Source organism: Paramisgurnus dabryanus, chromosome 17 (genome assembly GCF_030506205.2).
Source record: "Paramisgurnus dabryanus chromosome 17, PD_genome_1.1, whole genome shotgun sequence".
Lineage (NCBI taxonomy): Eukaryota > Metazoa > Chordata > Actinopteri > Cypriniformes > Cobitidae > Paramisgurnus > Paramisgurnus dabryanus.
Window position 1 is genome coordinate 3,417,218 of NC_133353.1, and position 17,101 is coordinate 3,434,318.

The 17,101-nt window shown below is 38.7% G+C and overlaps 2 protein-coding genes across 2 annotated transcripts; one reads left to right on the forward strand and one right to left on the reverse strand.

Annotated features, from left to right (window-relative positions):
- Positions 1 to 2,680, reverse strand: marcksb (myristoylated alanine-rich protein kinase C substrate b). The gene is made up of 2 exons (XM_065252538.2): positions 2,318 to 2,680; positions 1 to 1,506 (listed from the first exon to the last, which is right to left on the reverse strand). Exons 1-2 carry the CDS (start codon positions 2,402 to 2,404, stop codon positions 925 to 927), a joined length of 669 nt encoding a protein of 222 aa, XP_065108610.1. The 5' UTR covers positions 2,405 to 2,680; the 3' UTR covers positions 1 to 924.
- A 1,661-nt stretch (positions 2,681 to 4,341) lies between these two features.
- fyna (FYN proto-oncogene, Src family tyrosine kinase a) lies at positions 4,342 to 16,079 on the forward strand. Its single transcript, XM_065244787.2, has 13 exons — positions 4,342 to 4,543; positions 6,382 to 6,469; positions 7,052 to 7,308; positions 7,476 to 7,572; positions 8,460 to 8,558; positions 8,722 to 8,825; positions 8,910 to 9,059; positions 9,159 to 9,323; positions 9,510 to 9,689; positions 10,601 to 10,677; positions 10,800 to 10,953; positions 11,272 to 11,403; positions 14,364 to 16,079. The coding sequence occupies exons 3-13, from the start codon at positions 7,062 to 7,064 to the stop codon at positions 14,570 to 14,572; spliced, it is 1,614 nt and encodes a 537-aa protein (XP_065100859.1). The 5' UTR covers positions 4,342 to 4,543; positions 6,382 to 6,469; positions 7,052 to 7,061; the 3' UTR covers positions 14,573 to 16,079.
- The last annotated feature ends 1,022 nt before the right edge of the window (positions 16,080 to 17,101 follow it).

Consider the following 17,101-nt stretch of genomic DNA (forward strand, 5'->3'; position numbering starts at 1 on the left):
TTCTCTGTCTAAATCCTTTATTTTTGTTTTGAATGCCCCTAAAATGCAGGGGTAAAAAGAAGCATTGTGAACAATTTGCACGCAGTTACATTCCATTTAAAAATCAAGTAGAGATGGTGCTGAAGTATTTACAGGAAAAAAACATCTACTTGACGATTGCACCGGCAAATTTCATACATTTGTGGAACTGTGTTGGAATAAAACCACTTTGACTGCATTACACATGACAGGTCAGAAGTTTTGATCTTAAACATTTCAGAACATCATTCTCACTGAAAAAAAACATACTTCATTTAATACCACTGATATTACGAAAAAAATTATAAAGCCATTTTATCAACATCATAAAAACCAGCAATGACAAAAGCCAATACCAATATGTAATGCTGCCGTTCTGCACAAATGCAGCTTTTGAGATTCTGAGCACCCATTTCAGTGATATTTCATGTAACAGATGACACTAAAATTAAAGGAGAACTGACCAACAACATCTGGAAATTGTTTGATGATGTCCTTTCTGATAACTTTTTCCACACATTTGATTTACCCAACTGTATGGCACCAGTACCTTCAACTAACATTTCAATTCAATGTCCTTATTACACTAACATAGTTCACCTACAAAAAAAGAAAAAGTTTCGAAAAACAACCAATGCTATTAATCTCACTCATGCGCACACACACACACTCACATCACTTACACAACTGCTACAAAAAATTGATGAACATGGGAAAACTGTGCCTTTCACTTTCCACTCATTCCATCCAACATCCTTCCTTCAAAATGCCATGTACAATGTAGTGGATGGAACAAGAAAGGATGAAATGAAAGCATGGGATAAAACAGAAGGTTTGAAATGTCATTGGTTTTTGTACAAATTTTTCATGTTTGTGCTCCTCGGACTTCATCTTTTCACCTCGATCTTACTCAGTGGCAGCAGCCGGAGCATCCGAACTTTCCGCAGCTGCTGGTTCTTGAGGTGCGGCCTCTGCTTGCTTCTCCTCGACGACCTCATTGGATGGTTTCTCCTCCTTGCTTTCAGTTGGTTCCTCAGCTTTGGGTTCCTCGGCTGGAGTCTCCGTCTTGGCTTCCTCGCTGGAGGCCTCGGGTTTGGCCTCGGCAGACTCGGGTTCGGCATCCTTCTTTTCCTCCTCGCCATTCTCGGCAGCGGCCGGCGCAGCCGCCTCTTCAGCTTCTTTTTTGGCGGTCTTCTTAAACGAGAAGCCACTCAATTTAAATGGTTTCTTGAAGGAGAAGCGCTTTTTCTGCTTTGCAGGCTCGCTGCTCGTAGAAGCGGCGCCGTTTTCCTCCGGCTTGGCCGCGTCCTCGCCGTTTGCGACGGCGGAGGTTTCGCCATCACCTTCTGGAGCGGCCTTCTCGGCACCTTCTTCCTCGGCTTTCCCTTCTTCTGCTTTTACCTCTCCATCAGGGGAGTGTTTGCCATTGGCCTGCACATCCTCGGTGGCGGCTTCTGCATTCCCATTGGTTTTGGCATGGCCATTCTCCTATAAAAACCAGAATATTTGTAATATAGGTTAGAATATTATCATTACAGCTTTTTTATTTATATTGCATTTCACAACAGAGTTTATGGAACGTATTGTGTGGAGTCTATAGGTTCGCCACGTGGGTGAAGTCTCATACACTTTGGTAGATGCTATTGCCATCTAACAGTGAAAGCGTTGCAAGATGGACGAGTGGATCCAACCAGCGTTGATCAAACAAGAGAAATCATCGTGTTAAGTAGATGGGAGCGATCGCTCTTAAAGCGGTGGGCTCGCAGGGCCACTTCTCATTTTAAAGCCATTTTTTTGTAATAAATCTGCGGATTTTGATATCGTGGCGTATTGGTACTACGTTTTTTTTTACAATAAGATGAAATAAAGGCGTGGTGGCTATCGAAATGGCTTTGGACGGCGGGGAGGCTCAACAAAGCTTCTGTTTAACTAATTTAAGACGATTCATTTTTAATTTCCGAAAGTGAACGTGCAAAATACGTTTTTTAAAACTTAAAACGTTTTGACCGTGTAAATTTGGGGGTTCATTGCAATAAACGTGTGGATGGAGAAAAAGCCATTTGCACTAAATCAAACCAATTCGATCACCGTCTGTATTTTTGCATATCACAATTAACGTTTGCGCAAGAATAACGCCAATATTTAACGCAAACTGTTGGTTTTCTGTGAAAACTGTTGAGTTCCTTTGTTGATCGGCGCATTGTTCAACTGAGCCGACTTGGGCTTTTTGGTATTGCACACCCCCTCAAAACATCATACGTATACACAGTCAAACACAACAATTAAAGATAATTATTACCTGCCCGTTTGATTTATTCACTGCCTCTGAAGGTTTATCGGCAGCGGTCTCCTCTTTTGCGCCGTTTTTGGAGATTTGCGCTCCCATGCTTTCACGCGCGACAAAGAATCCCAGTAGATCAAATGAATGAACAAAGAGCGCGAGCTTCTCTCTCACACAGACGCGTCGCGTGCTCGCTCTCAACGGCGTCTCTTTTCAAATAAAACCGCGGAAAAGAGATAGCGAGAGGTGAAGGTGCGATAGACCGGTCGGGGAAAAACAATAAATACCGCGCTGGCTCAAATAAAAATAAATTATTTGCGATAAGAGATGTAGATAATGAAATTGTTCTCTTTTGATAATGAGATGCTGGATACAACGCCCAAATACTGGTGACGTCACAGTAGAGCCGTGTGAGCCAATCAGACGCTTGGGCGAAGCGGGGGGAGGGATCACATTCGGCCGCTGGAGGGGGAGGAGGGGCGCGCGACCAGCAACTGGTGATTCAGTACCATTGAATCTAGTGACAAAGGTTTTTTGATTTATACATTTTTATTATACTTTCATTAATTTATTTGTATTTTTGCTGCCTGCTTTAATACAATAAAAGCTGTAGATTAAAAAAAATCTCGGTCACGTTTCCTATTATCTTTAAGAAAATCTGGGTAGGACACCATAGATTTAAATGACTGAGTAATCATTAGGCCACGTTACCATATGAATGCACTAAATAGGCCAACGCATTGGCTACATTTGTGGGAACACTATTCCTCGTGAGACCAACGCTCCATCAATGGATTAAAGTTTTTCCAATATAAACATCCAGTCACACATTGCATGCATGATGAATTCATTTTGAGGAATCCTGATGACCTATTTTCAATCTGTTTATCATCAGCCCAGTCTTAGCTGTTTTGAATTCACTAAGATAGTCTTTGCTTTCACATAAACGTACTAACTCATGTAACCATGGAAACAGCTCACATAAGCAGCATCACAGCAGATTGCTTATAAACAATAATAATCTTGTAAATGTGCAATGGTGAAATATTTGTTTATGAGTGAATGAGTGATTGTGTGAGAAAATGTGGCTGAGTAATGCAGGAAGGGTGAGAGAAGGTTTAGGTTGCACACTGCGAATGGATGTTTTATTTATAAAGTCAAACAGAAAAGTCTGAAAAATAGAAAGCCTTATCACTACTCCAATCTGATTATTTTGCAAAAGTAACATGATTTAAATAAATATGAGACAGACTTCATATCTTAGATGTTGACTTAATGTAATGTATTTATTGTAGCATTATATTTCAATAAAATACATGTTCATAATAATAATATTTTTTTCCAATGAAACTTCAGAAAAACTATACTTTTAAAAAATCTATATAGCAAAGATTGATTATTTAAATTTGCATTAATATGTTACAAACCTCATTTCTAGTTTCTAAATTATAGGGACAGTTTATTATTTAGTGTAACAATCCACTGACAGAGTTTATTTTGTATTATATCAAAATAATTTAAATGCCTAAATGTTGGCCTAAATCTTGAGTTCCTCTGAATTAATTTTGGAAATTGCAGGCTCAAATATGCTTTAAAAAGTCCCTAAAACATTCTTGTTATTAAAATGTTTTGGATATAAATTTGTAAACATACATGTATCAATGTAACAGTGAGTAATGTAACATTCACAGTTATCTGTGATGGTCCATACAGGGAAACACAGAAGAGATGGTGTCCCAACAATGAAGACTAAGTTTTGGACAAAATATATATGGATTAAAAGAATTTACGCTGTAACCTTATCTAATTAAATGCAATTCTAAACATGCATGTATACAGGATTTACCTTTCATTTTGTAACAGATTAAACAATTATAATTATTAGTGTGGCAGGATCTCGAATAAAGATGTTTTGTGAATTCTTGTTTTCCTACAGTAACTACATCCAAGCCCACGCTGCATAGTAGGAGCATGAGAGGACCATCGAGGAGGCAAAATATGCGCGCACCCTGATTGGTCCTCCCCCCTGTCAATCACATCCCTCGGTCCCCAGAGAACCCGCCTCCCAACGCCATCATCTGTTACACTCGGCGACAGGAGCTGCCCGAACCGTCAGGGCCAATGTTGTGATTTTCATTATTCAACGAGATTTTATTCAAAGAAAAAACATCTATTTGCAAATGATCTATTGTCGATTCTCTCTTCGCGGTGAAAGACCAAACACTTCAGGCAAACCCGCTTCTGGTAAGCGTTTTTTTGATGGTCTGGCGCTTTTTGATACACTTGGTGCATCCGATTTGTATCCATTGCATATTCTGGTTAATGGAAATGATGGGAGATGGTAGTAATGCCGCACTAACCATAATGCATTCGCTTTATCAGCCGCATAAATACTATTTAGGGATGTTAAACGTCGGCATTGAGTGTATATATGGATGGTGTGATGGTTTTCTGTCTGGTAGCAGGGACTGATGCGCAGCAGAAAAGCCTTATATACACAATTGAATGGAAGAATAAGGCCTCTGTCACTGGACAGCTAGTCATCTTATGGTAGGATGAAATCATAAAAGACTTTTGTTTGGCGTTTACAATACCAAAACACAAATATCTGTGTGGCATAAAGGTGTTTATTATAATGTTTATTTTTGAACAGTCTTTCTATTTATTTATTAATGTGTCTATTTAAATGTATATGTAGTGAATACATGCCAGCATTACATATTATTCTGTAGGCATAAGACACATAAAAGCCAGTTTTCCCTGTTATTGATGTCTTTATGCATCCTGAATGATAAACAGGTAGTGATGTTATTACTGACTTCATTAACATGTCTCCTAAATTGTCTGACTATAAAAGTATGAATAAAAATTATAATCCCCATAGTCAGTGTTGGGCATTAACTTTAGTTACTAGTGATTACTGTAATAATATTACTTTTCCTGTAGACTAGTAGTGTTAATTACAAAAAATGTGTGTGTGTGTGTGTGTGTGTGTGTGTGTGTGTGTGTGTGTGTGTGTGTATATATACATATTTTTTGTTTTATATATACACACATACACAGAAGTTGTTTAAAAAAATAGTTTGAGCCATTGGACTCTTCATTTATTTACATTAATTCACAGACTGCAAAAATTATGCAATTACAAATTTTTGGGGTTGAAATGGAAAACTAATGTAACTAGTTGTGTAACTAATTACTGTTGGCTAGGAGTGCTAAGTAAAGTAATAAAGTTAAGTAAAATAAAGTTTTTTTGGTCTTAATTGTGCAGCCCTTTCAAAATCATGGATGGATGGATGTTTGGTTATCTATCTATTATAGGCAGATATATGAACAACAATATCCACCTTTAGTATATAGACAGAATGTTATTTAATTAATTTTTTAATAAATTTCTAGCAGGTGTTACAATAAACCCTCTGTTTGTTACAATTCTATGGGGTAAGTTTAACGTTTGCACCCCTGCCACTTTCGGTGTAATTGTACGATAATAGTTGGTCCCACAAACAACCTTTTAGTGTTCATTTGTAGTAGAGATGTGTGTGTTGATTGTGTAAAAAAATATTAATCTAACTTAGTTATTCGGATTTATACCACTGGCCTATCGAATGCTTTATTCTGATTGGTTGAGAAATGTTCCATGGTTGTTAATTTTTTTTTTGTAAAACGCACCCATGACCTGTCAAATGTCTTAAAAAAAACCACCAGAGCTATTTCTGTGGTAACTGTGGTATAAGTGGAATAATTGACTATGGTCCTGTGAATTATGTGAAAATAATGCACACCCGGGGTGTAACGTCACTCAGTTTCGTGTCATGCTGCATAACACCCTTTGGTGTGCATTATTTTTAAATAATTCGACAGTTCGTCGTCAATTATTCCTTACATACTACAGTATATTATTGTATACCGTAGTAAATACTAAAATGTACTATAGTAAATATTTGCATTGTGTCTCAAAACATTTAGCTTCTTTTTGGTATGATATGAGCAACCTAAAGCAACACAGTGTGATATAGTTCAGCCAAAGTTGTTTGTATATAAAGTGATGTGTGTGGTTTTTCATTGTTGTGCCCACTCAGGCGAAGGAGCGAATCGTAAACATTTTCACCCCATCTTTAATTGAATGGAATGCGAATACTCCACTGTGGTAGCCCAGTGCTTGCCTTGGTATGTTTATTGAATAGGCTATATGTTTTCCTTTACGCTGTGCATATTTGTAATCTAAATGTAGTGATGTGTAAAGCAGAATGCACTTATTCCTTATTGTTAACTACATAAATAAAACAATTCAAGGTTTTGGTAGCATAATGGTCAATAAAGAATCAAATTTACATTTATTCATTTAGCCAATGTTTATCCAAAGTGACTTACAAGGGAGTAAGGACTTATAAGGGAGAATTATTTTGCTTTAAGAGCCAGCAGTAAGCTACAGTACAGTATATACACCGTACTTTATACTGTATGTATAAAGCAATGTTTACAAGTAGAAGCATTAAAATAAATTACAGATTCAGTGAGTGACACATTCCTTTGTATAAACTGTAAGTACAGAGTCTTTGTTAAAAGGATGTCTACGCTGAATCAATTATGGCCTCTGTTATTGATTTATGTCCCTTGTAAGTCATCAGTTAGCGTTTTTGTTTACGTCTCAATTGTAAATTTGTCAGTTGCCTCAATTGTTTTGTAAAGAAGAATAACGCTGTCGTTCAGTCAGCGCATCCTTACATAAACATGTATTTATTTCCAAAGAATATAGATAATGGGCTGTGTGCAATGTAAGGACAAAGAGGCAACCAAACTCACAGACGACAGAGAGACTAGTGTCTCACAGCACACAGGATATCGATATGGGGCCGACCCGACACCTCAGCACTACCCCAGCTTTGGAGTCACCACCATTCCCAACTACAATAACTTCCATGCACCTGTCAGTCAGGGCGTGACTGTGTTCGGTGGAGTCAACTCTTCCTCACACTCCGGAACGCTGCGTTCTCGAGGTGGAACAGGTAAAACAAACAAGAGACTTTGGGATATAATTTAAAGTTCGAAATAGGAAAGAGCAACTTTTCAATATTTAGAATATGATTTATTAGTTTTTGTTGAACTATTCGGAAGTCTTTGGTTTGGGAGTTTATTCAGTGATTTGAATACATTTTTATCTTTTCGTTTGCAGGAGTGACACTCTTTGTAGCACTTTATGATTACGAAGCGAGGTCTGAAGATGACCTCAGTTTTCGGAAAGGGGAGAAATTCCAGATTTTAAATAGCACGTGAGTTTGTAAAGACACTTCCGGGACATCATAAGGATATTGTATCTGCCAAAACTCTTTGCAAGTTAAAGAGTTAAAGGACACTCCACTTTTTTTGACATTTTTTCCACATTTTCCAGCTCCCTAGAGTTAACCAATTGAGTTTTACCATTTTGGAATCCATTCAGCCGATCTCCGGGTCTGGCGGTACCACTTTTAGCATAGCTTAGCATAATCCATTGAATCTGATTAGACCATTAGCATCGCTCAAAAATGACCAAAGAGTTTGTAAATATTTACGAAAATTAAAAGTTGCGATTTTCTAGTCCGATACAATATCACGTAGTGCCCGAAAAATGTCCCCATCTATTGAAAGTTACCAAGGGGACTATTTTCGGGCACTGCATAATATCATTACACCTGCTGCAGCCATGTTACAGCAGCAAAGTCCTTGATTATTACGCCAGAATAAGAGTATAGTTTCTAGCCATAACTGCCTAGAAAATCGCTACTTTTTTGCAAAATTTTCTGTCGTTCTTGGTACACGATGTAACTACAGAAGAGTCAAATTTTAAAGAGGAAAAATATCAAAACTCTTTGGTCAATTTTGAGCGTGATGCTAATGGTCTAATCAGATTCAATGGATTATGCTAAGCTATGCTAAAAGTGGTACGGGAGATCGACTGAATGGATTCCAGAATGGTAAAACTCAGTTGTTTAACTCTAGGGGAGCTAGAAAATAAGCCTATTTTCAAAGAAAGCGTAGTGTCCCTTTAACCTCTTTATATGGACAAAAATGAACTAAAGCTTTAGTTTTGTTTTGTTTAGACAGTTTCTTTATCAACCCTAAAATTTCCTCAAATCGCTCATTGTCCGATTATTTTCTTGCACCTGTTGTTGTATCTTAGGGAAGGGGACTGGTGGGAGGCTCGATCCCTCACTACAGGTGGAACTGGATACATACCCAGTAATTATGTGGCTCCAGTAGACTCCATACAAGCAGAAGAGTAAGTTTTTGTTGTGTTAAAATAGACAATTTTAAAATATAAAAATAGGAAGGCTGCCTAAACATCTTTTTCTTGGCTCTAAATAGCATGTTTTATTGTTTCAAGCACAATAACATGTTATGCGGTCACGCAGTCAAACTAAACACCATGTGCCCCTTTGTAGTTGGTATTTTGGTAAGCTAGGCCGTAAAGATGCAGAAAGGCAGCTGTTGTCGAATGGAAATCCCAGAGGCACGTTCCTTATACGAGAGAGTGAGACCACAAAAGGTAAAAAACATGGCAAAATCAATTGACAATTTATAGTAAACCTTTGTATTTAGTGTACTAAAACACTGCAATCCACTCTCCCAGGTGCATACTCGCTCTCCATACAAGATTGGGACGAAACTAAAGGCGATCACGTGAAACACTACAAAATCCGCAAGTTGGACAACGGAGGCTATTACATCACCACTAGAGCTCAATTTGAAACTCTGCAGCAGCTTGTGCATCACTATTCTGGTAAAATTTAATCAACTAACCGCAGCTACGTAGTTCCAACAATGGACTGTTAATCTTTTAATCTCATATAATCATAATCAGTGTAACTTCTGCTTTCAGCCAGGGCTGCAGGGCTTTGTTGCCGCTTAATAGTCCCGTGCCATAAGGGAATGCCCCGCCTAGCCGACCTGTCCGTCAAAACCAAAGATGTATGGGAGATTCCACGGGAATCGCTTCAGCTCATCAAACGACTGGGAAATGGACAGTTTGGAGAAGTCTGGATGGGTATGTGATTAGCTTTACCAAATGCCTAATAAAAAAGATATTTGTGTTCGGGACAATAAATCTAGACCCGTCGGGGAGGCAGCAAACATTTCCTCAAGTCAAATGTGTCTGAATGGATTTATGTCTGTGTTTCCTTTCAAGGCCTGAGTGACTCACTAACTATGAAATCTTGTCTCTGAATGGCAGGCACTTGGAATGGCAATACTAAAGTGGCAGTGAAGACCTTGAAACCAGGCACGATGTCCCCAGAGTCGTTTCTGGAGGAGGCTCAGATAATGAAGAAACTGAGGCATGACAAGCTAGTGCAGCTTTATGCTGTCGTCTCCGAAGAGCCCATCTACATTGTCACAGAATATATGAGCAAAGGTAGGAGCACGCCCTGTCAGTTTACACTTTTGACACTTTTTTACTTTTTGAAATGAAACATTAAATTGATATGCTGTGGCACTGACCGTGGGTTCACACCAGCCGCATTTTGAGGTGTCAAATTCGTGTCTAACGCGTCTAGTTTGCCGCTTGAACATTTTGAGTTTACTCGCTTCATTCGCGCGTGAAAGCTGTGCGTGAAATTCTAGTCATCGAGACATTCACGCGGAAATTTGCATCATGGGAGGGGCTTTGCGACTCCGCTCGCATCCTGTAATCACGTCACTACTAGAGCAAGCTCCTGATTGGTTAACGCGGCACATTGTTCCGCCAAAGTTCAAATTCTTCAACTCGTGCGTTGGCCGCGGCAACGCTCAATTCGCGCGAACTAGACGCGCGAATGAGGCGGATTTGCATCTACCGCGCAACGCTAAACACGTCATTCGTGCAGCGAAAACTCCAGACGCGCGTTAAAGCGTCTTCACATTGACTTAACATTGAAATAAATCGCACTTGACGCCTCTACCGCAGCTGGTGTGAACGCAGCATTAGACAATGATGTATCTGTGATGCATACAGTATATCGTATTTTTAATCAGTGTTTGTTTTATTTACCGTATTTTTATATAGCCAAATACCGTAATTAAAGCGAAATTTTTCATTGTGTTACCTGGTGCACCTTTATTATGAACCATTATAAGATCCAAAATTACTCCAACACAAACCATTCAAAGGTTGACACTATTGTATCTATACATATCACTGTGTGTGTTACACTACATAGCATTCCTACCGGTTCACTTTAACCCGGTTACAAATCTAAAAAGTAAAGAGAGTGATACAGAATGAACCAGCAAGCACACAGTTTAGATACAATAATAACAAAGTTGTTCACGTGTGTGGGCTTACAGGAAGCTTGTTGGACTTCCTGAAGGATGGTGAAGGACGTGGGCTTAAATTGCCAAATTTAGTGGACATGGCAGCTCAGGTTAGTAAGATGATTTGATACCCAGTGCACTCAAATAATCATTAAAGGTGTTTGGTTTCAGCGAGCACTTACCTGACCGCAGGGCATTGCAATTTTTTTATTGCTTTTGCATTCACTCTTAGGTTGCTGCAGGCATGGCTTACATCGAAAGGATGAACTACATCCACAGAGACCTGAGGTCTGCTAACATACTTGTCGGAGACAGCTTAGTGTGCAAGATTGCAGATTTCGGACTGGCCAGGCTAATAGAGGACAATGAATATACAGCACGGCAAGGTGAGGGTTAAGTCGTTTTTATGATAGCATAAAGAGTCAAAACCTGAAAACCTAAATTTCCCAAATCTAATTATTTTAAATAAATAATAAATCTTGACATAATTTCCCATTGTGACCACTAGGGGGTTTATTGCTTTTTGATAGACAGTGTGATTAAAAATGAGCAGTTAATGAGGTCATAATAAAATATGTCTTATCTACTAATGTTGGCTTCTTCTCAGCATACATAATCTGAATTTTAAGGAATAATATATTGCCCAGTTCACAAATCGGCACACTTTTCAAGATCAGATCCATAAATCCAGTGTTCGGTTGCAGGTGCCAAGTTCCCAATCAAGTGGACGGCTCCAGAGGCTGCGCTTTATGGAAGGTTTACTATCAAGTCAGATGTCTGGTCATTTGGTATACTGCTCACTGAGTTGGTAACCAAAGGCCGCGTTCCCTATCCAGGTGAGATTTACAGCAAAGGTAAATTACATTCATTGAGTGATTACCCTGCAAGCAATTTAAATTAGCCATTTAAATTAAGCGCCAAATTTGGGCTGTCAGTGAAAATGAAAGAGCACCTATCACGTTGCTAAAAACAACGTTATTTTGTGTATTTGGTATAATACAATGTGTTCGCATGAGTTATGGTTTAAAAACATATTATTTTCCACATACTGCACATTATTGTTGCTCCTCTAAGCCCTGCTTCCCTGATGCGCATGGATTTTTTACAAAGCTCAACATTTTGAAAAGCGCTATGCCTTCGATTGGCCAGCTAACCAGTATGTTGTGATTGGCCTGAATTCCGCTGACGTCAGCTGAAAATGTAACGCTCCATACCGTATTTAAAAGATCAGCTCGCAATGCTGATAGGACTTAACTCTTTCACCGCCAGCGTTTAAAAAAAAAGTTGAATCTAATCCAGAAAATGCAGATGACCAAGTTAATCTATCAACTTTGTCAGTGCTGCATGAGCAGGACTTAACAGATTAGTAAGGCAATGATTACTAAAACATTAAATCCATGTCTGCATTTGTGATGGTAGAAACGATAAACAAGCGCTACTCTGCACTGCTTAAAACTCGCATTTGAGTCATGGTTTCGTCCATGGATGGGCAACTTTGGTCCTGGAGGGCCGGTGTCCTGTCTAAAAGTTTCTAGTATGTCTAGTAAGGCCTTAATTGGCTGCTTAAGGCGTGTTTAATTATGGTTGGAGCTAAACTCTGCAGGACACCGGCCCTCCAGGACCGAAGTTGCCCATCCCTGGTTTAGTCAGTAGTAAATTCTTTAAACATGAAAACATAGACTACTTACAGGCTGTAAGTCAAAAGACGGCCTAATTATGATAATTACCGTCATGTCCACGTCGACCGCCCAGGAAGTAAACTGTTGTGTGTTTGTTATAGTCCAAGAAAAGAGATTTACGTTGGAAACGATAACTCGCGTCATCGTTTACTTTGGGATTTGTACCTTTTGCATTAACATGTACTAATTTACACCAAAGGAAAAGTAAAATCGTAAATCGGATCATTTGTGCTCTTTAATAGGCATCTAACGTTGTCTCCTAAAAAATGAACTTAAATAAAAAAATGATTAACTGAAACCAAACTTGCCTACATGATGGAATGCAATATATCTTACAAGTTATTTTGCCAAAAACGACACCAAATTCAAGGGATTTTTTGTTTGCAAGACGTGAGTTACTCATAGCCACACTATGGGCCAGATTTACTAAAGGGGGTCGCACACCGAACGCGCAGCTCAGCGCTGTGCAATGCCGCATCGCGTTTAGGACTACTCGGAGGTATCGTAAACCGGAAGTGCACATTAAATAGCACGAGCTTAGTCAGATAGCGTCTATCTCTAAATGCAAAATATACGTTAGCAGCCAATGTTAATCGTTAATGATTTGGGACATATATGATGTTATATAATGTTAAACTATGTTGAGTGGCGCTCTGTGGCATGACAGGGATTTGAGCAACTTCCTGAGTCATAGCTGGGCGGCGCAGAAAGGCGCCACCTGTCGGCAACGTTGTGCGTATATACTCCTTGAAAGCAATGTGTTCGATATTTTTAGAACGGCGCGGCGCTGAGCTGCGTGTCCGGTGTGCGACCCCCTTAACATCTTGCGGCACGCAAACCATCATTTTGTCATTAAATAACGATTGTTTGTATTTACCAAAGACATGAATTGGAAAATTAGTGCTGAAAAGGTGTGGTCTGGTTATTTTTGTGATATTACTGACAGTGGTGGCTCGTGACTGCTCATCCGAGGGGCACTAATTCAAAATATGTGTTCGGAGTGTCATGTGTGTTGCTCGTGTTTTCAAAATATGTGTTTGTTGCGTCATGTGAACCATGTGCATCACGTGTTTTGTCAAAATAAGTGCCTGCTGCACATGCGTCAAAACCGTTTGTAATAAAAGAGACGCTCACGTTCACAAAATACACGCAAGACACTCCCTTACCAGTAAACTCTGATTACGCATGAGATTATGCGAGTATCTGGCAAACGCGAGCGTCTCTTATATCATAATCCCTTTAGATGCATCTGCAGCAGGCACTTATTTTGACAAGACATGTGATGCACATAGGATCACTCGACGCGCAGAACACATATTTTGAAATTACGAACCACACACATGACGGGCTACATACATGTTATGACGAACTTCGCTTTGAGCATCCTCGAAAAAAGAAGTCACCGGCCGCCACTGATTACTGGTATTTGCGCCATTATTATTTAATAATTTCTATTTCAATCATTTTGTGCTTGAAATAGCTGCAATTGTTGTTGATAGAAGGAGCATCACAGTGATCAGTAGGACAAGGCAGAGGATTTTTTTAAAACATTTGAAATGCCAGAGGAACATACGGTCATTATGGAAATTAGCTGTTCCACCTGTGCTATTTATTTTGCGCAGCACGCAGATATTACCACTTCCATCGCGGCGCTTTTTTGGAATTGCGCTAATTTGCCTCGTTTAGTAAATCGGATCTATAGTAAACCTTGGTGGAAAAATGCTTGCTGGGTAAACATTTGCCCTCCCAGTCAGAATGACAGAATGTGGAGATAGGATAGATGAAATTATTCCTAAACGCAATGGATGGCTGTACGTTTACAGTTATGCATTTATGGCAGAAGCTTTTATCCAAGGCAACACACAGTACGTCTAAGCTATACATTTTATGTACTCTGTGTGTTTGTGCATATGTGTTTCCTGAGAATCAAACCCATGACCGTTTGCAATGCTAACACAATGCTGAGCTACAGGAACACAATTGTATCAATTGTTGCACACTTGGAAACATTGTGGTAGAATTGCAATGTTAGGAATGACGGTCAGAATCTATTAAGAGCCTCACTGTATTCATTCTCAAATATTTTATCTCGCGTTTGTTTCGCATCTGTCTCCCAGGCATGAATAACCGTGAAGTACTTGAGCAAGTGGAGCGTGGTTACAGGATGCCCTGCCCGCAGGACTGCCCCAGCTCCCTGCATGAGCTCATGCTTCAGTGCTGGAAGAGAGACCCCGAGGAGCGGCCCACCTTTGAGTACCTGCAAGCTTTCCTGGAAGATTACTTCACTGCCACCGAACCACAGTACCAACCCGGGGACAACCTCTAAATGTTGCAGAGAACGCCACAACAGACTGCCCTTAGAAAGACTTTGATGATTAAAGCTTCCAGATTTTGTGCCATCTCAACCCAATATCTGACACAATCCATCTTCCATTGAACAAGGACATGCAATCGCGTTATATCTGTCAGTAAAGCCAAACATACAGTGTTTTGGGGAGATCCATCGGTCGTGATTTAATGATACGAATGGCTTGTTTGTATTTAGTGTAAATAGTGTGTTTAGTTATCCCTTGTATTTGGCTTGTTTTATTACTTTTATAAAGCCGTTTTACGTTCTTATCCAGGCCGTGAAAGAACAGTAGGTATAAGCATGGAGGCAACAGAAAAGTTTTAATATTTACAATGATTCTGGAAATCATACGCAAACACTTGCGGTGATATGTCGAGCAGCCTCTTTTAAATGACTGTCAATTGTATATTGAAATTAACTCTGTGTGTGTCAAAACACTCCCTCTCACACCCCATTCTCCTAACCAGATGCGATGCGATGATCAAGCGACAAGTGATAACAGAAATCTGTCAAATCCTAACCGAGATAAATTATATTTAGTTGCCCAGTCCATAGTAAAATCTCCCATTCTTCAAACCTAAACATAACAAATATCTATTGTTTGACAAATTGCTTGTCGCTGCGTATGCATCGCAGCTGGCCAAAACATACAGCATAGGTAGCATCACAAATTATCGTGACATTTTTCACAGAAGGTATTGAAGTCTGGTTTAGTGAGGTCGCTGGGCCTACTTATTTGCACCTGCTTTTAGCAAGCCCTCGGTGTCTCTGTTTTATTTCCTGCTTCTTAGAATGAGTGCATTTTCTATTTAGTCACTTCGGATTAATGATATAGCAATGTATGTATCAGAATAGTATGAGACCAAGTGGGCATTATGCTTGACCATACATGCATCTTTCCTGCAAACAAGATGAACCGCTAACATCTTTGCTGTTGTGAGAGAAAATAAAGACATTCAATAACCATGCATTATGAAGTAACACAACTAAATACATAGAGAAAAAAATGAAATGGTAGAATTTCACTCGAGATAACTCATTGCCTTGTTTTTTATCCCTCATTTTATTCCTCATGATAAAGACATGTCTGAATATTCATTTTTCGTGTCATTATTTAATACTTTGAAATGTTTAGTTTGATAATTCCTTTACTTATTACTTTAATAATTATAGTTTTAATATATAATAAGTATGAATTATTACACAAACATCAAAAAAGACTAAATGAGTGTAATGACACATACTGTCCTCGAGAGAAAACTGATAAACCGCTAAACTGGAGGCTGTGAGCCATTTTCTAATAGCTTTGTTACTTATAAAACTGCATTATGCTGGTGTTGTTTTGGATAAAATAAAGTGTTGAATAAGGAGGGCTGCTTAAAAATTATGTTCTGCTTTTGTTTTCAAGCCCATAATTTTGTACCATTGTTTCGTTTCATTATGCATAAGCATTTTTTAGAATAAAGTGTCATATTCAAGTCCATTTCTTTGAACTTTTCTTTCTTTGAAACCCTCATTTTGTTCTAAACCTGTATGAGTTTCTTCATTTTGTTAAACACAACTTAAGATATTTTAAAGGAAAACTTTTAGATTTTTAGATATTTTAATATGTTCTTACCTCAACAATCTTTTTTCAATGCGTGCATGTAATATTTGTACAGCGCGTTGTGAATGTGTTAGCATTTAGCCTAGCCCCATTCATTCCTTAGGATCCAAACAGGGATGAATTTAGAAGCCACTAAACACTTCCATGTTTTCCCTATTTTAAGACTCCTGACTGACTTCCCTAATTCACTCCTGACTACTTCCTCTCTCGCTCAAACTTTCATCAATATTACTGCGCCTGAGTTCAAAGTGCTGCAAACTAAGTGCTCTTCTGCCATGCAATATAGTTCTCATTTTTTATCTACTTAAAAAATTGCCACGTTTTATTTTGTGCCATCACACTTACTCATGTAACAGTTTTTAAATACGGAAAACATGGAAGTGTTTGGTGGCTTCTAAATTCATCCCTGTTTGGATCCTAAGGAATGAATGGGGCTAGGCTAAATGCTAACACATTCACAACGCGCTGTACAAAGATTAAGTGTACGCATTGAAAAAAGATAGGTATGTATTCATTTGTCTAAGTTGAGGTAAGAACATAGTAAAATATTGAAACTGGTGGTGTTTTACTTTAATAAATGATGGTAAGTGCACAGTTGATGGTACCCATTGACTTCCATAGCATTTGCTTTTCCTACTGGGTACCATCAACTTTGTGGTTACCATATTAAAATATTTTAATTTGTGTTCTACAAAAAAACTTCTGTTTTTCATAATGTTAAGTAAATGATGACAAAACTTTCAGAATTTGGATGAGCTATCTATTTAATAATGTCATTGCATGAGCAAAAATATCAAACCAAAAGATTTTGAGTAAAACATTGAGCTTATTTTAATCAATGCTACAATGTTAAATGTATTCAAGCAAGAAGTAAGAAGATGGGTTACACACATAAGGGC